The sequence below is a fragment of the Thermobia domestica genome, chromosome 8 (genome assembly GCF_964235325.1).
Source record: "Thermobia domestica chromosome 8, izTheDome1.hap1.1, whole genome shotgun sequence".
Classification (NCBI taxonomy): Eukaryota; Metazoa; Arthropoda; class Insecta; order Zygentoma; family Lepismatidae; genus Thermobia; species Thermobia domestica.
Window position 1 is genome coordinate 136,589,319 of NC_137461.1, and position 24,843 is coordinate 136,614,161.

The window sequence follows — 24,843 nt, forward strand, 5'->3', positions numbered from 1 at the left end:
GAAGGCGATTGCCTCGATCGCCCCCCGTGGATTCACCTCTGGTTGTGATACATTTTTCCTACTTCCTGTTCTTGTAGAGAAGCAAGTGAGTTTCGTTTCACAGTGTAAAACTATGGTAGACTTCCAGTCTATGCGAATTAAATACTCAAACTTCAGTACAACAAGTAGCACAACTAAAACTCCTGTTGGAATAGATTAATAAGATCAAAGATAGAATCTGTTCCTTGGATGCTGAATCCGTATCAAAAAGCCATTATTAGCTATCACTTCTCGTTTTTGTTCTATGGCGATAAAGATTGAAAGCAGGAATGGCTAATTTGAACCACTTCCGGCTTGAATAGAGGGTTAATGGAGGAGATGGAATTGATTCTTAGAATACTAAATCGATTTCAGAAAACTTCTCGATATCCTTTATAGTTTTTGCTCTATGAATATAAGTATTGGAACCGAAAGTAGTAGTAAATTTCAAGCATTTCCGCTTACAAAAGAGTGAAGCAGGTTATGACGATACGTTCTCTTAAAACCCTGAATTGATTCCAGAAAATTACTTGTCCCTATCTATTACAATTTTTGTTTTATCGCGACAAGTGTTAAAACCGGAAATGGTTAATTTGAACACTTTCGGTTCAAATAAAGTGTTAACGAAGAAGGTGGAATCTATTCTTGGGATGCTGGATAGATTTTTTAAAAAATGCATCTCGATATCTCTCACCGATTTTGCTCTATGGAAATTAGTATTACCTATAAAATCAAAAATAGTAATAAACTTCAACCATTTCTGCCTTTGTGGAGTGTTGCGGATTGTAATGGTATTTCCTCTTGAGACCCTGAATCGATTGTAGGTGAACCACTTGTCGCTATCTATTACCAATTTTGTTCTGTGGCGATAAAAATGTTGAAACTTGTAATCGTTAATTTGAACCACTTCTGGTGTAAATAGAGATCAAGGGAGAAGGTAGAGCCTATTCTTAGAACGCTTAATCGATCACGAAAAACCTCATCACGATTTCTCCAAGTTTTTGCTTTATAAAAATCAGTATTGAAACCAATATACTAGTAAATTCAGCCACTTTTGGTTTCGATAGTATTGTGGGTTGAGATGATATATAGCTTCTATACTCTTGAGACGCTGTATCTATTTGATTGGAAGAAAAACACTTGTGGCTATCTATCAGGGGCGGATTCAGGGGGCCGATCGCCTCCCCCCCAGAAGAGGAAAACTTCCTTATTTTATGTATATAAATAAAACCCATCCCAAAGTTTGGAGCCCTTAAAAGTAGCAATATGACACACACACCCCAGAAGTCTGTCCTGGATCCGCCCCTGCTATCTATTACTATTTTTCTTCTATATCGATCAATGTTGCAACCGAAAATGATTATTTTAAACAACTTCCGATCTGAATAGAGGATTAATGGAAAAGATAGACCTATTTCTTGGTAGCTGAATCGATTGCAAAAATCTACATATCAATATCTCATAATTCAGTATTGAAACCGTAGTAAATATAAAATTTCTGGTTTTGATTGAATGTTGTGGATAGTTGTATGTTGTCTGAAGACGCTAAATTGTTTGCAATAAATCGCTTCTCGCTATCTATTACTCTTTTCGTTCTATAGCGATAAAAATTGAAACCAAAAAAAGGATATTTGATCCACTTACGGTTTGAATGGGGAGTTAATGGAGGAGATCGAACCTATTTTAGGGGCTCTAAATCAACCGCAAGAAACGACTTCTCAATATCTGTTACTATTTTTGCTCTAACACCTGTCAACAGACGGACGGATAAAGCCATTCTAAAGACTTCCGACACTTATGCATAGCTTAAGCTGCAAGTGTAATAAGGGCGAAGATTGGATATATTCTTGGGACACTGAACTGGTTCTGGAAAACCGCGTCTTTCTATATATTACCGTTTGTGTTCTGTGGTGATCAACAATGTAGCAGAAAGCGATAGATCTCTACCACTTCTGGATTAAATAAAAGTCAAATGCATTATATGAATCGATTCGTGTTGCAAACCTATGCTTCTCGCTATTTCTTACCGCTCTTGCTCTGATACCAGCTGACAGACGAATGGATGGATAGACAGACAGATGAACAGAGCCGTTCTATAAGAATTCCTATACGTATGCATAGTATATTATAGTTTGGAAGTACTAACAAATGAAATGAATTCAGTTTGTTTTACGAAAATTGTCCGTTTTCCATTTCTCGGCAGTTTTCGTTTTCTGTTTCTAAAAAGAAAAAAAAAATCGTTTTTTGGAAAATTTTTCGTTTTCCATTTTTCGAAAAAATGTGGCCATCCCTACCCCGCACACTTCAATCTGAGGCGTTTGCGAATTGTTTTGTTTACAGTTGACGGTGCGAGATGGAATCTGTCAATATCAGTAGTCACACCGAGTGTTAACCCATTCTCGCGCCTGTTTCACAATGCATACAGTGCAACCAAGCACTGGTTCCCTTTTCCTGAGGTCGCTAGTATCGCTTGTTTATATGGTAGCAGATTTTATTTTTACAGAGTTGCCGATGGCTTTAAACACTAGGAAACTAAATGTGCTAGAGACAAAACCAGAAAGTAATCGAGAGGGAGAAGCAGATAATACATGTTATTGCTCGGTATCTTATCTTTCTTAAACGATCGGCATACGAACAACAGAAAGAATAAAAACTTGTGCTTTCTTCTAATATTAAACAGCATGGCATGGCCATTGAAAATAATCTATTATTATTATTATTATTATTATTATTATTATTATTATTATTATTATTTTATTTAATAGTTATGATTCATTTGTTGTGTCAGTGGCGTCGCAAGCGGTGGGTGATGACCCAGGGCCTCACGCTTTTAAAGGCCTCACAAAGCCAAAGAACCTAAATACAATTTGACACTGATTTTATAAAGACCCATCAATTCAATGTAAATATAAACACTTATGAATTCGGGTTTGTTTACATAAAACATTACAGAATGGTGGCTTCAAACAAACTTATAATCTATTCTTGTAATAGTAGGCCACTAACAGGCGACAGGCAGTGAGGATACTTTAACATTGGCATAATGAAAGGAAACAAATTTTTCATTTGTTTAGCACTAATAACATCGCTAAGATTAATTGATTTCGAAAATATATTATTATTAACTATTTGAAAAAAAACGGAGGCCTTACAAACTTTTCTTGCTCAGGGATCTGCAAACATTTTTTCGCCAAGGTCATCGTAACAATTCACCAAACCGCTAGCTATATGTTGCCATAATAAATTGGAATTAATTTCTTTATAATAAGCAGCCGTCGAAAAATGCTTCTCTCCAACGCAAGTGTAATGTTATACTGCAGTTTATCATTTTCCTAAACCTCTCAGATGTTAATATGATTTGACTGCCGACTGATTTTGTTTTTCTTTCTGGTTCTTTACCGGAAACAAAGGAGATATTTGGGGTAGATAAGATATGAAGCAGAGGTTAAAAGAAATGTTCAGTTGGTGAGGTTAATGCATGCACCCCGCAGATTTCGGTGAACTAGAAACACCCTGACAACTCCTTGTCATACTTTTCGTGGAAACATTTGAAATTCCAGTACGATCAATCGGTTCGCACAATTGTCATACTAGTGACAGAGTGTGAAACTACACGAGTGATTAAACGGAACGTGTCGTGCAAACTTAGTGAACGTAGATATCTCATTCTCACTAGTGTCCGTCTTAGGTGTCGACTTGTGTTTTGTGTACTTGACAGAATAAATAAAATTTAGCATTGAACATTCTGGTTTCAAAATCGCTGAAATCTCGGGTTCAAATCCTAGATGCGTCTATTAGTAGTAAGAACTATTTTCCACGAACTACGGATTGTAAGTCAATGTTACTAGCGAAAAATCCAATTGTCTAATTGTCCATCAATTACCAGGTATCCGACTAAATATCTCAAAATTCCCTCTAAACACAGTGTTAGATAATATTGCATAACATTATTAAATTAATAATGTAGCCTACTGAATAATATTTCAAAATTCTCATACATTTCACACGACATTCGATCAAACAAAAATGAGTGGATGGTATTTTACATGGGATGCAGATTACTGAAACATTCTGTAGTTGGTAACCGTACTGGCAAGGGATGTTTTGATGTTAGTTTCACTTGTTGCCACGACCCGCTTACCGCTCTGTCGACCTATACGCAGGGGTAAAAGTGGGGGAACGCGGCCCCCTACTTCCATAAAATATTTGTGGCGTACCCGCACTTCCTAACAAAATTACAATGGGCAAATATAGACAAGGGGGACGGTGTGACGTCATACGTCCCCCTACCTTTCCAGACCCACTTTTGCCCCTGCCTATACGTACAAAAAGCATGGAAAGGGTCATTACGTAACCCTTCCAATACTGGTTGATTTGCGGCACAATTTGATAGCACTCACACACCTACAAGGTCAAATACAACATTTCTCCCACCAGCAAACTAATAGTTCCAGCATGATACCGCAGATGGCAGCACCGAATCGAAAATGGTCGGTCTACGTATAACTGAATTTTATGTAAACGTACAGACGATATTAGCATTTATCAGCTGTTAAGAAGTTTCATGACCTAGGTCCAAGGACTCTCATCAGATCATTATAAAATTTATATGGAACCACCGCGAAAGCATACTCTTTAAAAAAAGAAGTAAAGTTAACCTCTTCACGGATATGGCATCAAATGATGCCACAAACTCACTCTTTATGTTATGCTTTATACCACATTTATATTTCACTCCTCAGTTTTGCTCATAGAAAAGCTGTCTACTTCTCTTTCCAGAGAGATGTTTGCCATGGATTAGTTTTTTTTTTTTTTTCATTTTTCCGCCCAAAACAATTCCTAAGCAATACCGTGTTTTGGATTAAAAAAAAAAAAAAGCGGTAAACTAATGTATTGGGTTGCTTCGAGTGTTATGTCCACCCCAGGTGCGTCATTTCCAACCCCACCTCCCACACACAACAAATGAAAATTATAATACTTGATTAATCAAAATAGTCGCCGTGTACAACCACACTTTTGCCATCGGCCAGCCAACGATTGGATTCCATGGGAAAAGAAGTCTGAAGTCTGAGATACGTAGAAGTCTTCTCAACTGCTGGTCCGGGAAGGTCTTCTCTCCCAAGTAGTGATCTGAATGCCAGAAGTGGTAGTCAATGGGAGAGATATCGGGGGAATACTGTGGATGAGGAAGGGTTTCATACTGCACCTCATAGAGAGCCTGCACCATTGTTTGCGTGACAGTATTTTCCTGCAACATGAGGATACCATGTCTGTTGACCAATGCCTGCGGACAAATTTGTGGTGCATTTCATGGAATTCAACACTTATAACCACCTGCATTGATCGTTTCACCTCGTCTGAGAAAGACACGATGAATTACTTCCACCATAGACCACCATAGCAGAACAACACCTTCTGCTCCTCCTTTAGGTAGAAAGTTTGTTTAGGAAACCGTGCTGCACGTTGATCGTCCTGACCTTTAGCATAGCAGATTTATTTTTCATCTAAAGGACAATCCGATGTAGGAGACTTTCCCAGTTATTCCTTACACTCAGAGAACTGCACACCAGATGACGATTCTTGTTGGCGGTGTTAATTTGTGTGGCACCCATGAGACCGACCTTTTCGCCTTAGTGCGTTTGCACACGGCAACGATAATATCGGTGGAAGCACCGATAATGTCGGCGGTAAAATCGACTTCTATGTATTCAAATCGTAGCTTGCACACGCCACCGATATTATCGGCCGATCCTCCGACACGCAGATGCTGTCGGCCAAGCCCCCGATACTGTCGGCGGCGCCGACACCAATTTTGTCGGGGGCAATGTTTTCTTATGATTGGGTGCACACGCCACCGATAATGTCGGCCGGCCAGCGGGTTAGATGAAGAGAGTGAGTGACAAGGCGCTGTGTATTTTTGTTTCGTTTCTTGTCTTTGGAATTTTGTTGTTTCCATTTTTTCTATTACAATTGTATAATATTATTATTATTATCTTGTCCTATAAACAACTTCGGAACAGCTTATTATTTTTTTACAGTCTCTGTTTTATAGTAGCTAATTCCCTTTATTAAATAAATATAAAGTGTGGGAAGTCTGAAGAGTACTTACTGGTTTCCCTCTAAATAGGTATTACCAAATAGAATTAGGAAATTTAGATAACCAATTTCTTGATTATTTTCCACTCCTTTTTTATTTTTGTTCTTTCTCTCTCTCTCACACACACACAGTCTTTGATAGTATATTTTTTAATCTATTAATGCTTTTAAATTTTAATACATTCTGGAAATTATTTTAAGCGTAATTTTCAAAGTTTGATACACTGTGAACATAAGCATATGGAAAAATCCTGATTATTATTACTTCCTTTTATTTTCATCAGAATTGTGTGCAGATCACTTTTCCCGGTCCCACTCAATAAGCAATGATTGAATAGAATATTTGTTGACAAGTCAAAGTAGAATTATTATTATTTTGAAATGAAACCAGCACAATCAAACGCTCTTTCCAAAGCTCCAAGGACAAGTTACTCATTTGGCATTTTCGTTATTGTGATCTCAACAATAGGGATGTGACTTCATGCTTCACTTGTTGCAGATTTTTTCTCTCATTTCCAAAACTATCCCAAAATCCCCCCTTTTTAAAAATAATTTGTGGAATGGCAATTGAAAACAAAGACCAAAGCTATGTATCCAAGTTTTCCCTGCCCTCTTTGTACCGGGATCGACCCCCTGATAGAGTTCTGCAGTTTAGCTACAGTGACTGAATAAAAAGGTTGTGTATTATTGCATTCTTATCTTTCTAGTTTTGCTTAGATTTTTAGAGATAGCAGGAATTTTTCTTTTCGATATTTTAACCTTTATTGAACTTTTGGAATGTAGACCTTGCATATGGGATAAGATAACAGACTCTTTCAAGGACAGAATTGAAAAGCAAAATGCATGGCGAAAATTTTATGCAAGCCTTGCCCAAGATTTTGAGTTCATGGACAAAAAGAAACGAGAAACGACAGGTATGTATGCAACAGCGCAAATCTGTCTTCAACATTGAGGGGAGGGCGGGTAAGATCGTTCCCATATTATATATATATATATATATATATATATATATATATATATATATATATATATATATATATATATATATATATATATATATATATAGCGATGTTCAAACTATTTCTGTAGTCGAGAAAGAATGCAGTGGAGGATCAGGGGAGCAGAGTTGCCTTCAACATTGGGAGGCGGGCAGATTTGAGGGTTATTCTGAGTGGACATTAATTTCATCTCACTTTCCTTTCTGGCGATCGGACACAATCAAATTTCTCTCCCAAAAAACACATTTCAAATCGGATTATGGGGGGGGCAATCTCCCCAGTTCCAAGATTGGAGGGGACATATCCCCTTCATCCCCCTGGGATTTGCGCCAGTGTATGTATGGAGCAATGTAAAACAGAATTACTAATTCGAATCTTATCATTTAATCTACTATGACATTAATGTTAATTGCATGGAAAACAAAATAATATACATACATACAATATGTAACAGTGTTTCAACAAAAATTAAAACTAATATAGTTTGCAATGTACGTACAGCAGCATCAATTCTCATCGAAACAAAAATAATATTTTTACAGGATCTATTTAAAACGGCACTGTTAAATCTAAACATGTTTAGGCGTAGGACTATTTTTTCTAAGTTTTGTACCGTCCTCCACATTTCTTCAGAACAGTTTTTGTAGTCCTTGTTTTAAAAAATAATTTTCCCAATTATTATTGTTTATTTGTTTTCATATATGGAGAAATTTTTTTGGTGTGCGTCGTTTACTTCGCTCATCACCGGCAACGATATTGTCGGGGCTTCCCCCAATATTATCGGCGACGTGTGCAAAGTACGCCGACACCGACACCGATATTATCGGGGCTTCCTCCGATTTTGTCGGTATCGTGTGCAAACATGCTTACCGTTTGCATGGAGCCGCCAAATAACAGTGATTATGATGACACAAACAATTTTCCGAGAGTCTGCTTCCACGGTGTTCCTAAAAACCTCATCTGACTATGAGTTAGTCGGTGCCCCCGGGGTTAATTTTGCATTGCTGTGTCAGAAGAATGGAATTTGACAAACCAGCGGCGAATGTACATTCATTGACCATGCGTGGTCCGAATGCACTGTTAATGTTTTAGTTGCTCTGCAGAATGTTCCACTTTGAATTCGTAAATAAAAATCGGTTGCAATTATGTGTAATCCACGGCGGAATTTCATACGACTCTGTTCAATAACGCTCTGCCTCCTGACTGTCTGGGTACCCCAGCCTGTTTGCTAGGACGTGTACTGCATTTATGGCATTAGGTACATGATGTTAGTTATCCCTGTGTTGTGTTGCTGAGGTGAGCTTCCAATCAGATGTCAAATTAGATATTTCATTCCTACCAATCTAATAAAAGTTAGTTCATGAAATAATAAAAAAGATTTCAACTAAAAAAAACGACTTAAAATTTGTCAGTACTACCAAGAAAAAATCATATTCCCTATTCGGCCTAAGCTCTGAACTGCGATAAACAAAGCCACGTGAAACTAAATGTCGCTGATTTGCTGTTGGCCTACCGACGCTTGCACTCCTCCGCAAAATAGTTCATATGATTTGATTATTACTTTTACTATGAAGCTCCACATAAAACTACTACATTATTATCAATGACCAGTGGCGTATTTAAGGGGGGGCTTCCGGGCTTAAGCCCTCCCCGAAATCTTACTTACTATAGTAAAGTATATGAAATATCTTGCAGAATTTTCACATTTTGAGGCAAATCCCCCCCCCCGAAAGTTAGCAAAGCCCTCCCCGAAACAAAATCGTAAATACACCACTGTCAATGACAAAAAATATAATGCAGATTATCTAATAATACTGCAGTCGAGTGTGATTAATGAAACAATAGAAATAAACACTAAGCGTGAGCAGTAATTATGGCGCCAATTCAACTGTGAAGGCGTGTTCTGCTTTTAAAGTCTGGCTGGCATGAATCCGAGTCTTGTGTTGAAACAGCAACAAGGTAAAGCTTTACTCGCTAAGCAACAATTGTTTACCAGCGAAATTCAATTTTTTAAAAATCTTCCGAGTGTTTTATTTCTTATCTGCTGCTGCTGTAAGTATCTGGACAACACGAGACAGTATTGTCAAATTTGCCCCTCCCCGTGGGGAGTGGCAGTGATACATTACTAGCCAATCGTAATTGTGACAAGCGGAAGGATATAAATATTTTGTTTATCGGAGTTTAGAGCTTACGCTGAACAGGGAATAGTTCTGGTGTTATTCTATCTTACCTCATCTGTGCAAGCTCCAAAACAAACATGTTGTCCTTCATTGTTGTCACAGTTTACGTCCTTGCTAGGATAAAATTCACCTGCAAACGAATCATGTATGTTACCATATATTTACGTTAGTGAAATCTTTTTAAATATGACAGATCTCATAGCATCATTGAGGAAAAAGAGTACCCTACTTTACATGCTCTAAAAATAAACTCAAGATACACGTAACATAAATAAAGACTTAGTAGTAAAGGAGGTCCTGGTTAAGACCCAGACCATATCAGCAGCTCCGATGTGGCTACATGTATTGCACACGCGACCTCACCGCATGATACCAGTGTTCAATTCCCGGTGGAAGCTCGTGTGGTACGAATTCCACTTTAAACTGGAGGTCCACGTCTTGTATAACTTCGATGCTTAGTGTATGGCTATTCGAGGACGCGTTTCCGAAGCGTTACCCCCCGCAGCGAACGCGACCTAGGTGGATACTCCGTAATTTTACTTTCGCCAGAGTTATAAATCATACTGTGGGACAATCAAGGCTTCCAGGTCTTTTTTGCCAGGTCCAGGTCTATAAAAGCAGAGTTACAATACTCTACACAAAGTATTTTCCAAGCAATTGTTTCTTGCTAAAAATCCCCTTGCCTGGCAACAGGTCTTTTTTTTTCTTTCCTTTAGACTTCTTTTAAACAGCGGGCGGTCTATTGTTCCGAAACACACCAAATACGCTCGAGCCGACGTTTTCTGCGCGTTTTTATTGCTTTCGCATTTACAGCACATTGTGATTAACCATCCACATTTAAATACATGAAAAGCGTATTCCAAACGTACGCATGAGCAATAAAAACGAGTTGCAAACGCTTAGAATAGCCGCCCTCTTAAAGAACCAATAAACTCAAAACCAGCATCATGTGAGCTTGTGGGACATCGTATCGGGATGTTTCTTTTGAATTCTCCCACTCTGCCCTTCCACCAGTTATCTCCAAATTGCAGCGGCTTCTTTCGCTTACAGAACGAGAATATGTGAAACTAAATATTTCATTTGAACACAAGTGTGATTCCATTGACACGCAAATCTTGAAAACATGTCCCAAAAAGTATTCTGGTGAAATATATATAGTCATTTGTGTTACCAAAGTCAAAACTCAAGTACTCTTTTATATATGTAATAAGAAATTTCAATAACAGAAACTGGAAACAATTATAATGGTGTTTCAGGATCAGTGACCATGCTAGAGGGAAAACAAGGCGCGGATGCTCTGCGGTGGCTTCGGCTACCTCCCTAGACATGTTGTAGTATAGGTCAAGAAATAAAAAACTTTTTGTACAAAAAAAAAATCCTACCCCAAATTTTCTGCCCATCCGTCTTCTCTTCCCCCTCCCGCAAGAAATTTAAATTGGTGCCGTCACTGTTCAGTATACCGTATCCTTTTTTTATATATATTGCCCGCGATAATTTGTGTTAAGACAATCTAATTATTACAACTTTCTTTCTTCGTCCCACAATTATGCGCCAAGGCTAAAGGGTTGAATGATCATGGTGGAATGTGACGAAAGTGAGAGGAAACGGGCGAATCCTGCGATCCTCCATGCACACGGTGTTTCTCCACCACAAAGTCCACTTAACAGAAATTGGAATCGAACCAGGGACCCTACGCACCAGAAGTCACCGTTCGTCCACTTTGCCATCGCGGCCCCAACTTCTTTGTTGTCAAATATCAAACATTGTAAATGGTTGGATTTTGCTTTAACATTAGATTCTGTTTTTCATTTAATTAAGGAGATTCGAGTTGCTATAAGTCTAGATATCCTCTGAAATGAAGTAATATTGTGAATGTTATAGGTGAGTAATATTTGCTAGAGTAATATTTTAAAGCATGCAATGCATGTATAATCCTTTGATGTTGTCCATTGCCTAATCATACGCTTAACGACGATAAAAATATTCTATTCTATTCTATTTGCGCATTAACATAAAGAGCATTTCTCCTCTTTGTACAGTCCGCAGCAAAAAAACCTGCAACATGGGCATGTAAGTTTATTGTGAAACGACGAATTCTTTTGCTCCAAAATAAGTGTGCAGGGGAGGACGCTGAGGTTTCTCCTGGCATGATTCGTGCCACTTAGATGTTATGTTGATTCCCTGCGCTGTTAGGTGTAGTTTCACTATAAACTTACATGCTCATGTTGCAGGTTTTTTTTTTTTTTTTTTTTTTTGCTACGGACTGTACCAAGTGTTCATTACATGCTACTTTTGTATCAACTTACGTGACTGAAAAGATCGCCCATTCTGCGGATCCAAGAAATGGAGATTACACGAACAGTTTCTTGCCAATGTTGAATGTAGAAGTTCCATAAAAAGAACTGATGTAAAGATGTATTTTAATAAAAATCCTTGAAAGAAAAAATAAGTTGTGTTATATAAAACACAATACATAATAACACTTGAAAATAACTATGAAGTTTAAGTACTCTCTAGACATTTTTCTATTCAGTACTAGTATTGTCTCTATTGGCAGATTATTATTTTTTTTTAAATTTATTACAAGTTTGCTACACTAAAAGTACAAGTTTGATGCTAGTAAATTAGGGTCATTCTAAATTTGAGGTGCATTCAAATAAAATGAGACAATAACTTTATCTGATTTTCTGAGCACAACAAAAGGTACTTGCCACCGCACTAAATTTTATCGCTCCAATTTCTTAAGCTAATACTGCAATTATTACTGAAACATTTACTTATGAAATACATACTTTTTTTAAAAAACTTTGTCCAAGGAAAAGTCACCCCCAAAGAAGTAAACTGCCTTTTATGGACTTTTTCATGGGAAATGACTTACACCATATATTAGTGTAAAGACATACTGCAGATACCTCGCGATCGAAGTCGAAGTTTATGTCGCGGTCGCTACCTCGATAATGGCGCAAACATAGATTCAAATGGGTAAGCCCATGCCGGAGATGTACACTACATCGCGACTTAGAGGTCGCGACTGCGATGGTGAATTAGTGATCGCGATGATAAACATTCGAGTTTGTTTTCACATCGATGATCAGTGGAAGGATCTCTCTGCCTCGTGTTCTCATTGGTTCTTCCTGAAGCGCTGCACGGACTAAAATATTCATTTGTTCAGAATTTCGTCTGCAGAGGATTGTGTGTATCTAGGCTCAAGAGGTTTTGCTGAACTTTAAATTTGATTATGAAAGATATATTAATAGAAGTAGTTAGGAATGTTCCATAGCAATAAGGGGTAAGAAGTGCAAACAACATCATAATAGGCATAGCAACTCAAATGGGAATGTCAGATAAGTTATTCTTATTTATTTGAGAATTATCCTGTAGCTTATTATTATATAAGGCAGTGGCGGTTACAGGGAGGGGGCTTTCGAGCTGAAGTCCCTAAACTCCGGAATTTCTAAAGAAAAAAGAAGTTAGTGTTAATCATACCTATGCTTAAAAACTTCGTGCTCCGCCCCCCCCCCCTCCCCAATTCCGAGATTAATAAAGAATTCTAAATTCGTTACCGATATAAGGTAAAGAAATACCTGTAAAGACAGGCACATTATCCATAGAGAAGCAACGTTGAATCATGGAATTGCAGTGACAAAACTTCATTCGGTGAAGTTAATATCCCCTTCACTTCGGAACCTGAAGTCACGCCGGTTTTTTATTTATTTATTTATTTTACTGGGAAATGATTTCTCGCTTGAGTGCTGAAAGAGGGCATTTCTTCACAGAAAATTGAAAAAAAGTAAAAGTTTTTGATTTATCAATAGAGATCGACTCAAATATTTTTGCTAAACAAGAGACGAGACGTCGACATATGTCATTTCTCGTCTTGCGTCAATTCCTATTTATAAACTGTTTGGTCCTTTCAATTTCAAAATGTGGTTTCGCAGTGATTTTTATGCACTGACAGAATAATTTCACACGCGTCACAGTAGTTTATTCTCAAACTGAGAACTTATAACGAGGATGCGATCTCTTCGCTATGTGCGCCCTTCATCCATCTAGACCTAGACATCGAGGCAGCGACCGCGACTTAAACCTCGACCTCGATCGCAGATATCTTCGGTATGTCTTTATCCTTAGGGTTATTAAAGAAATGTGTGTTTGAGATTCAACAAAATCGCTCGAATCGTATTTGAGAAAATTGAAAAAAAAAAAAAACTATCCCTTTGTGGATATTTTCAATGAGAAATGATTTGCGCAACATTATAAGGTTATTAATAAAATATAAACTATCAATAAAATATAAATATAAATATAAAATATAAAAATCGCCTGAGACTTTTTTTTTTTAGAAAATCATCCAAAATCCAGAAATAATGATGCCTGAAAGCCGATGTGCTGACCACACACCATTCAATTCAAAGTGTACTATTTGGCTGGCTATAACCCTCATGAGCTGTAGAAAAAAAGCTTATCTCTTATCTCTGTAAACTCTTATTAAATAATTTTTAAAAATGTAAAAGCTGGTTGTTATAGCCAGGGTGCGAATTACCGGGGGGGGGGGGGATTTTCTTAACTTTAATCTTCTAGCTGTATTTCGAAATGATCGATGTAAACTATTCAGTTTTGGTCATTTCTACTTACCACCTAATTACCCACTATTTTCAACGTTGTTTAGTTGAACTATATGATTATGACTACGGTTGTTAACTTGCAACTCTACCTTCGTACCCTACAGTTCGTCATCGTTTGTGAATTTGAATGTACTAATTGCGTATAACAAAGCCACATATGGATTTATAAATGTTCTTAGCGGTTGGCCAAGAAGTAAACAAATAGCTTCTTCCACCATACTTGGCGAAGTTCGGACATGTCATATTCATCCTCTACTTTGTATCGATTATCATCTTATTTTAATTTTTGTTATAACATGTTATTTCATTTTCCAGTGTACTCTTTGTTAGCACATGGTCTTCATTCCCTAGTAGGTTGTGTGTATGCAACTCAAAAGTTGCATTTAATTTGTGATAATTAGCATAGTAATCACTGCTTTTACAGTTCACAGGAATGAACTTTTGAAACTACTCAAAATCTGAGATATAGGTATTCTCTCGTAAGTATATGTTAACGTACACGCTGGGGATACGCTCCTAGTGAGCAGACATGTTAGTGAAGGTGATTTTTAGGTGAATAAGCGCATAACTGAAGATTTGTTTCAGCATTTGTTAATACGACTGGTTCTCCGTGTCAGTGTCCGTGTCTGTATATAAGCATTTCAACTGGAGCGAGTTTTTTTAAAGTTAACCCTTCATTTTTTCATCTTTTCGCTGTACAGTTTGCTGTCCATGCTAATAAATTGTCTGAAAAACTTCAATGTAATATTTTACTTTATTTGAATAACGTAGCCCATAGTGAATCAACTCATCTGCAACCTAACAATAAAGTAATTTTAAGGGTTGACTTCCTGATCCCCATCACGGAATCGATATTTGGAAGGAAAAAAAAGTCGTGATGAGCACAGCTTTAGCGGGAAGTAGAAGCAGAAGCTCGAAATTTGAATTCAGAGATTTTAAATATTTGGCTTTCGATTTGTCCTTGATGTCAGAAATCGAGACCAGCAACAATCCATTTCTTATTTGATAGGCTAATATCGATTTTCTTTAAAAAAAAAAAAAATAATAAAAATAAAAAAAACAGTATGTCCGGTTTAACTGATAATTTTAGTAGTTTTCGTAAGACTGAAGTAGTCTAATTTTTTTTTTTTTTTTTTTTTTAACCTGTATGTAATAACCAAGTGGAAGCTTTCAATATAAGTGGAAAAATTAACATATGCTTGTGTGTCATGGCTATCGCTCGGGCTGAATTATTAACTAAATAAACCTTAGAGAGCTAGGAGGAATAAGAGAGTACCACATTTAAACACGTTCAGAAAGGTTTAGTAGGGTGTGTGTATGTCAGACAATATATACGTGCATAGTTATTGTTGGTAATTTATTAAATTAATAAATCTCTTATTTATTACAGATTCCCCCCAACACATACACACGACACACACACACACACACACACATATATATATATATATATATATATATATATATATATATATATATATATATATATATATATATATATATATATATATATATATATATAGGGGGTAAGGTATTTTATTGTCTCATTTTGAAATTTGCACGTTCAGACTTTATGTCCTGTTGGCCTAATTTTATCTCCCCCCCCCCCAATATAGATTATCTAATTCGTACACTGGTTACAGCGATTTGAAAGTTAATTTTACTTCCACTTCCTCTTAATTATATGGAGCTTTTGAGTTTTTTTTTTTTTTTGTTTGTTTGTTTGTTATTTGTTTTAACGAAACAAAAATATAAATCATCTAATGCGGAGTGCTGTGCAAAATTCGATGGCGGGAGGAAATTCAAAAGCATTTTTACAGGGACTTGAGAAAATAGTTTGCGGACCTCAGAAATTGTAGCTCCTTCACCGTTTCTAGGAATATTTTTATTTTGGTTTCCTAGTTTTCTTGTTCCTGTATTTAAATACGTTATAAGCATAACTTTGAAAAGCATATTTGAATTGCTTTGCTATAACCATATTTAAGAATGCCCGCAGGCTTTTTCCAAAGAGGAGCAAAAGACCGAAACATAGGCGAAGTCGCGAATATACAGACCTTCATGCACATAATATTTCATGTAAAACAACTATGATCGACGAGGGGCGCACCATCAGGGGGTCCATCGGGTCCGGTCCGGAGCCCAGAAAACTTATTAGCCCAACATGTATTTATACACTTTCTCAATAAAACTATAGTTGTTTAACAGGGAAATCAACATTTGATCTTACAATGCATCTGTTCTCCTATAAAAGTAATCCAGTTCTACATTTTTTTCTGAAAATATAGGTGGAAGTATTTTACAATTACTTATAGTCTTTTCAGGTGCAGAATAGATCATATCCATTCAATTCACTAGCGGATCCAGAAGGATCGTTTGGGGGGGGGGGGCGGTTCGCTCCCTGGAAGATGAGCGTAGCCTCAAGGTGACCAGAATTTTACTTTGAAAAAATCGGACGCATATGAATGCGGGACTTGAAGGGAGGGGGGTATCTAAACCTGATTTAGCTAAATCTGATTCCCTAATTCCATTTTGAGACCCGAATTTGTATTTTTTTTTTTTTTTAATGAAAGTATTCTGAAGATTTAAATTAAATACACACTTTCATTTCGGAGACATGGCGGTGTCATGATTTACTAGTCAACGCAATATATCAGATGCGCTGTCTTGCACAATACTTGCACAAAAGAAAATACTGTATTGACTATGGCATTCATTTTAGCGGAAATATGTACAATTTGCTCTAATTGTTTATATTTTGAATAACAGTTGCGGAACAGCAGTTGAAAAACAAAACGACAGATTCGGTGTACGCAAAAATCAATATCAAATGTATACATGCATAAAGAATAATACAAAATGTCAACAAATAACAAAATACATTATCATATTTCTGTATACGTTTCTTGGTAGCTTAAAAAATACATTAAAGTTTATAATTAATAATTAATGTTTAATAGTATATGGTACACAGTGTTCAAATGGCCCAAAATATAGGGAGCAATCTTTACATATTGCTTTCATTTCTGTTTATATCAAATATAATTCAGCAAATCGAAAATTGAAAAAGAAGAAATATAATATTCAAACTGAACTCCAAGGATGTTTAGTGGCTCCGTGATTATTCCTCGTAGTATCTAGTGATTGTCCGAACTTGAATTTCGTGGCTTTCCCCTGAAATAAGGATGTTATGGTTTTTGCCTTAAAAGAACTATGGCCTGCGCTTTCAAGGGCACAGATCAAGTGCAGGAGAATGAAATGGATACATTGTCTAATACATAATATTAATCATAGCTGCATTTAAGCATTGTGCTGTACTACTAACAGGAATCCAGACCGACGATTTGAAGTTAACCTACAGCATTAACATACAAAGAAATGAATTGTGAAGATAAATCCTACATAAATATAATATATTGCGGTACTCCTTAACCATATAAATCATTACGAAGGTAAACGCACAATTTATTCAGTAAAATACTGCAAATAATGTAATAATAAAAATATCAATACTAAACTTTCTCTTGCGCAAACTCAACAGAAATTTTGTCGGATCTAGCACGAAATGTGTATAAATTTTACACGAATTAAAATTATATAGAATTACAATATAAGCTATTATAATGTATAACTAGTAAAAAAAAAAAAAAAAAAAACTCTGAAAGATTAGCAAAGTCTACAACAAAATGAACGAAAGAAGATCAGAAATGTAAAACCAAAGTGATGTTTCCGTTCATTACAGCACACACTATATTTCCTAAAACACCGACTGGCGATATTATTTGACAATATCACATTTTTAAAAAATGCAAATTAAAATTTAATTTTGAAAAAAATTATCACCTTTAAACGAAATTACCAATAGAGAATAATGTACGTATAACTTGTTTTTCTTTCATCTCAGATATAATATGGACCCCGTTTGGTCTAAAGGCTAACACGCTTGCCTTTTGTGCGCGTGATCCAGGATTCGATTCCCGGTGGGGATACAGTTGAACGAAAAAGTGGTTCGGATTCCACTATAATCAGTAGGTCCACGTTTCCTTTAGCCGTTCTGGCACACACGTGGGATGTTACACAAACAAATATCATATGTATAATATATAACTGTTTATTAAAAATATAATATAGCCTATATACCGGTACACATCTTTTACGATTGTGGTTGTGCCCTTTTGTTTCAGTTAAAGATTTTAACAAAGCAATTTCAGAAAATTTTTCGAGTTCGTTTGCGATTCAGATACATCTAAGGAGTTCAACTTATACTCAGGCTCATGATTTTTGTGGAGTACCCACGAGTTGAAAATAATTACGACCAAACACCACGACGGGCGAAAACCAAACAACAGCCTTAGTCACCTTGCAGTCCACCTCTGGGAAAGTTACAGCACAAACTCAAATCTACGCCCTATCTTGTTCCTGGCAAATCTGCCGATGACACGAGCGTAATCTACGTTTGTCTTGGTGCGTATATAGTATTGCCAGGTCGCTAAGTCGATCTGCACCCATCCAGAACCGTAGCCATGTCTTCAACCTCTTTAGTGTTGAAATGTTCTTTCGGTTGATGCTTTGTAAGGGTATTTTGTACGAATACACTCCCTCTTTTGCAGTGATATAATTAAATATGTAAAGAAAGAAAAGCATTATACCGGACTAGGAATACGGGGTTGGAAATTGGCTCTGTTAGGTAATTTCTTAAATGCAGTTGTTAGAAATATAATATAATTATAGCTATGCTTACAACAATAAAATTATATTATACTAGCCTTCACCTAGGTAGGGCTTCGCCCCCAGACTCCCAATTTGCTCTGCATACGGCCTCACACAGTATAGTAAATGCTCCTACGTTTTACCGTGGCACAATTTTCGCGTTCTTCTACGTATCTCTTTCATATAGCATTGCATTAAGCTAAATCTCTGTCTCGAAATTCAAACACCTCGTAAGGCATTTTAGTGAACCACCCCCACCTCTTTTCCTTCTCTTCTACGTTAAGTGGCAAAAAACGCTCAAATATGTTTAATTATTTTAAATGAAAAATTAAACTACCAACTTTCATGCCTCTAACCGTAAAGGATCCCGAGATATGAGCATCCTATAATAATAATAATAATATAATAATAATAATAATAATAATAATAATAATAATAATAATATCAATTATAATAATATTAATAATAATAATAATAATAATAATAATAATAATAATAACCGTCCCTTTTCTTTCCTTCTAGGTAAAATATCAAAAAAGCTGAAATACATATTGTATTATTTTGAATGAGAAGTCCATACACCAAATTTCATGTTTCTAACCTTCGAAGATTCTTAGATATTGATATCTAATTTTTATAATTGCAAACCACGCCCCCTTTTCTTCCCCTCCCTTTTTTCCACATTTTACTAAAGTATCAAAAAACATTGAAACGCGTGTCAAATTATTTAAAATGAGAAATCCATGGCCACCTCTCTCTTCGAATTTCCAAGAAATCCTTCCTTAGTGTTACCCTACGCCAGAAATCTTATCTACAGTCCGAATTCCAAGTTTCTAGCTTGAGCGGTTTGGCCTGTGCGATCAGTTACTCACTCAGGACTTCTTTATATAACAGCTTGTGTTATTTCCCAAGAAGAGATGAAATGCCATTAAAAGTCACAATAAATCCCTGGTCCCTTCCTAATGTTTCCGTGTTTGAACCCCAAAAGTCACTGCTCTCTTCGTTGATCTAGTAGCTAGCGAACGTATCTTTGATGCATGAGGTTCTGTGATTTGATTCTCGGTGAATGAGCATAGAACGCACTATGGTGGTTCAGATCCAACTTTAAACTCTAGTTCTCGTTCTGTAAAGCATCGCTTTTAACAAACGAAGTAAATACATATCAATCAATCAACCAACCTAAAAGTCTCAGATTCAGAGTGCTTTTAGGTAAGATTCTACATTTCTCTTTATTCAAGGTACAGGTACTTGAAGTTTCGGGAAACGAATTCCATTTCCATATCCTTTTTCTAGGACACAATTTTAAAATATATCTTTTTAGTTCAAAGAGTGAGGCGTCTTACCCTCCTTCCTACAGCTGCAGGTCCAACGAATGAATCATATTCTCACTCCTTTGGGGCTTATAGTGACCGCCTCAAGGAACTAGGGACATAAGTATTCACACTTCAAATTTGTCTGTATTAAGTACTACTAAGTACCACACATTTTGATTACTCTGCTAGGCTTGTCACACAGATTGAATCGATCGGGAAAAGACCATATTTGTATTTTTCAACGATAAATGCTGGAAGTAAAATCCAGACCTTTGGGGGGGCGGTCGCCCCCTCCGCCCCCCCTTGGATCCGCCAGTGATTCAATTCTACATAGATGTAGTGGCTTCTAGTATTGGATCCCCCCCCAAAAAAAGATTTGACCCCTCCAAACAAAACTTTTGGGTGTGCGCTTGTGATTGATGCTCATTGCATAATTTTATTAACTACAGTAAATATATTAAATAATGTATTACATGATAAGCAAATCTAATATGTTTTGACGTATTTCGAAGAACCAAACCATTTTCGAAAATCCAGAGTAGCCCTCTCTTGTTCCCGCTGCGGTCGCCCATGACTATATTCGTATATTTTTCATGTTCGTTCAAGTAACACTCATAGAAATATAGAGGATTGACGTTGTCGTTTTCACCGAACTTCTCAAATATAAAAGATAAAGCCTATAGGATCAGTGCAGGTTTTCAGTGTTTAAACCTCTCTCCCTGAGTAAAATATTAAGGATAAATAAGCATTTACTACTGGTATTATCTCGCGATATATATATATATATATAAATCACGCCTGTCCTAAAAGGAAATGAAATTAAGTGCTTGAACCACTCCTCTTGAAATTCTGCGTAGTATATATGTCTGGGATGCAATAGGGTGTATATGAAAGTATATGGCGTATTCCCGTCTAATTTTTTTATAGTCCAGCGTATACTCACCTTATACTAGAGACCTGCACGGGCCGAGCTCGGCCCGAAACCCGGCCCGGCCCGCGGGCCGACTCTGTTATTTCTTTGGGCCGGGCAGGGCTTGGGCGGGCCGACACTGATTTCTCTTCAGGTCGGGCCGGGCTGGGGCCGATTAATTGCAATAATTATTGACTTTCGTTAAACGATAATTAGAATAAAGGCAAACGTTGAAGAAGTGTGCCCATGAAAAATGTTACAAAATGAAACTTTTAAAATTTATCGGGCTTGGGCCAAGAATTTTAAAAAACTTATCGGGCCGGGCCGGGCTCGGGCCGAAAATCTTCAAAACTTTTCGGGCCCGGGCTGGGCCGGGCCTAGGCACATTCGGGCTGGATTGGGCTCGGGCCGAAAAATTCGGCCCGTGCAGGTCTCTACCTTATACGCTTAAGATCGAGCTTATACATTATATTTTTGAAAATGATTAAACGTATACGTATCTACCAAAAATTCTTGCATCAAATTATTGGTGTACGCCCTGTACATAATCATCATCTTAGTAATGCCATAGAACAATTATATTATTCTGTGGTAATATTGGAGCGGTACCAGGAACGTAAACCTTCTCCAATGTTTTGTATAGAATTATTAATCTACTACGAGCATGTAGAACACGATTTGGATTTAAGCAAAGATTTGATACAGTAATTTACATCATATGATACACTTCTCTGTGTAAAATGGTCCTTTTTATTTTAACTTCAATTATATATGTTATGTTATGATAAAGCTAATTAACACTCTAAAATGTGTTTAATTGGAATTATTATTGCTATTAAACACTTCCCTGCTGCTTGTTGCCTCAAGAAAACCTGGAAATAACGTGAATGAGAGACAAAGATTATTGTTTTCCCTATGAGATAGTAGAATATATTACTATATAGTAGTTTTGTCTCGCTTTCAACTTACAATCGACCTCATTGTGAATTCAATTAGACATGGAAAACTTGTAATACATAAAGTACGATTCATTTCTTATTTTATTTATTTATTTTTGTAGTTTAATATTCCATGCTTATGTTTCGAGGCTAAGGGAGGCGATTAAGATTATAAAATCGGTGGAATGAAGCAAATGGGAGCAACTTGGAGAACCCCGACAAAACCCACGCACACGGTGTTTGTCCAATATAAAGCCCATTTGGAGCGGAGCTGAGATCGAACCAAGGACTCCACGTACGTGAGCTCTCTACCTTAGGTCACCGCAACCTCAAACAAAGCAAGAAATTAAGGAACAATGTAATATTAAGAAACCAAGTTTTATCTTACACATGCATTGCCTTTAAGAAATTATGTCATAAATATTGTCAACTATATAGTTATTTCTATCTTGTCGGAGTGAGTATTCCAACCGAAGGAAGGTTATAATCGATATATCTAGCGTAGGTTGCCACTAAACCAATAGAACAGGGTGGCATTTGGAAGGAGCAGGGAGGAGGAATTGCCTCCATAAATTTATATAACGCTCCTGCAGTAGAGCAATAATAGGATGGTCTATTCCTTTACTCTATGGTTGTAAAGAGCACATGCAAAACTGGAAATCAGAAAGCAATCATTGAGCATCCTAATCATTGATACACAATATTCACATGCACATATCAATTAATATTTCCCCGATGGAAGGCTTTCTGAATTTCCTACTTTGTTAAGAATTACTAATAGCTATTTTCTCAATTTAAAACAAAAAAATATACGATTGCATATGAGCATTATTTGTTTAAAAAGAAAAAATGAGTCATGATTAAATACATAATAAAATAAACATTTACCTGTCATTGTACTATGATATCGTTCCACTGGTTTTGAACATTTCTATAAAAAACACTTATTTTTAATATTCTGTCAAAAAGACTTCATCTTTCTTCCATTTTCTTCACTGATCATTCATGTGTTAGGAATGTCTCCCGGTCCACTCTTGAAACCCACTGTTCTATAAATTGCACCTGCAAAAATGTTCTTGTGTTCTCTGACCCACTTTCTCAACTCTTGGAAACCCCTCTGTACTGCAGGATGATTTGCTACTAAATACCTTGAGGTCAACGACACGACACCAAAGGAAATGAATGCATCCTTTGCATTCTATTTAAAGACAAATGATTGGTCATCTTGTCTACCCCTCTTGTCTTCAGAAATTGATTGATGTGAGGAGTTTTGGTAGGTAAAGGCTAGAATTAGTAGTTGGTCTTTTCCTAGGGGTGGAAATAAAAAACGAGTGTTTCTAAAATTTTTATTCTCACGAGTGAAACACGCGTTTACCTGTTCGATGCCAGATCACACCACATGGATTTTGTAAGGGATGTAAATAATACGTGGGCGGGTTTTTCCGAAGTACTTTCTTTCTTTCCACTTTCACTTTCTGTGAATTATAAGTAATATGTACGTCACTGTTAGGAATATGTTTTACTGTTAGGATAGATCAGAATTTATGTATTTGAAGATCCGGAGCTAACAAGGTTATGGAGCCTCTATTGACTAAAAGAGATAGTGAGATGGGTTGATAAAATAATTCCAAATCAGAAATTTCACATAATAATAATAATAATAATAATAATAATAATAATAATAATAATAATAATAATAATAATAATAATAATAATAATAATAATAATAATAGTTTTTGCAATTTGCGCCCTGTTTAAGGATACGCACAAGACAAGAGTTGAGCTGTCTCGTCTCGAAAATGTGTTTCGTCTCACCTAGTGCTCAACACTAAGCATGTTACATTTGTGTTTAGAATGTATGATGACGTTCTTAAATTTTTCAACATTTAAAGGACATTTACCAGAAGATAAAATAATGTAATTTAAAAGCTTATAGTAAAGATTGAGACACACACACACACACACACACACTTATCAAAAAAAAAGAAAAAAAAGAAAGAAAGAAAGAAAGAAAAATGACTGAAAGAAAGGTGAAACTAAATTGAGTGATTCTAAAAATACTTCTGAGAAAGTTAAAAAAAATGAAAGATTTCTCAACTTAACTGTACAATAAAAAGTTACATAAATTAAAGGGAAGTGAGAATCAACTAAATAAATAAGGCTGCGTGAAAATGTGTTTTCGTCTGTGTATTTTCAAATCACGTCAGTAATTTACAGCGAAGTATTAGTCACATAATCATCTTATAGTTATTCCTCAATCGTAATGGAGGTCATATCCATAATGGACCTACTGATTAACGTGGCATCCGATGAGCTCCCGCTGGAAATCGAACCCGGTTCTCCCACGGCAAAGGCGCGTACGCTAACTGCTTAGCCATGAAGGAGTTCAAGAGATCCTATTCGAGTCAAGACCCGGGACTAAATCCAACTTAAATCGGACTATGTTAAAAGTATGTATGCCCTTGTTAGGAAAAGACAAATAACAATCTTTTAATTAATAGTAATTATATTTTTATTTTAGTAATTAATAGTAATAATAATTATATTTTTCATATACAGAACATAAATTATATAAATTGATAAAATAACTAACAACTATCAGATTAGCAATGACGGACATGCTTTTTAACGTCATATAAGTAGTTTCTCTCGATTTTATCAAAAATTACACATAAGAGTTTACTTCAAGCGTATCATTTTGTTCAAATTGGTATGATATATCGATTGATCTTATCTTTGTAAAATGCATTACAGTTTAAAAATAATAAAGTGTAAGAATTAATAATAATTTTTAGCTATATCTCGTTAAACATACTGTATACTACCGCCTTGTACCGGTATATATACTTTAGTATAAGTTTTATCTTAATAGGCACCGTGGCTATCGTAGAGCATACATTTTTAGGTTACCAAAAATAGAACTCGTTTTTGTTATCGATTTTCTCGAAAAGTACGCATGAGGATTTGCACTTGCCCATATAATTTTGTTCAGCTTAACGAGATCTTTTGATTGGTAGATGTGTCATCTTTGGACAATTTTTATCCTTAAACTCTAGTA

At 36.2% G+C, this 24,843-nt stretch overlaps 1 protein-coding gene across 1 annotated transcript in view; it reads right to left on the reverse strand.

Moving 5' to 3' along the window:
• The window catches only part of LOC145693232 (uncharacterized), a 34,925-nt gene extending 11,970 nt beyond the window's left edge, over positions 1-22,955 (reverse strand). The window contains exons 1-3 of the mRNA XM_081769035.1: positions 22,674-22,955; positions 11,599-11,724; positions 9,343-9,422 (exon numbers count right to left, since the gene is read on the reverse strand). Of these exons, the coding sequence (XP_081625161.1) occupies positions 9,343-9,422; positions 11,599-11,724; positions 22,674-22,680 (213 nt within the window). The 5' untranslated portion in view covers positions 22,681-22,955. The remainder of the gene's footprint in view (positions 1-9,342; positions 9,423-11,598; positions 11,725-22,673) is intronic.
• Between the last annotated feature and the right edge of the window lie 1,888 nt (positions 22,956-24,843).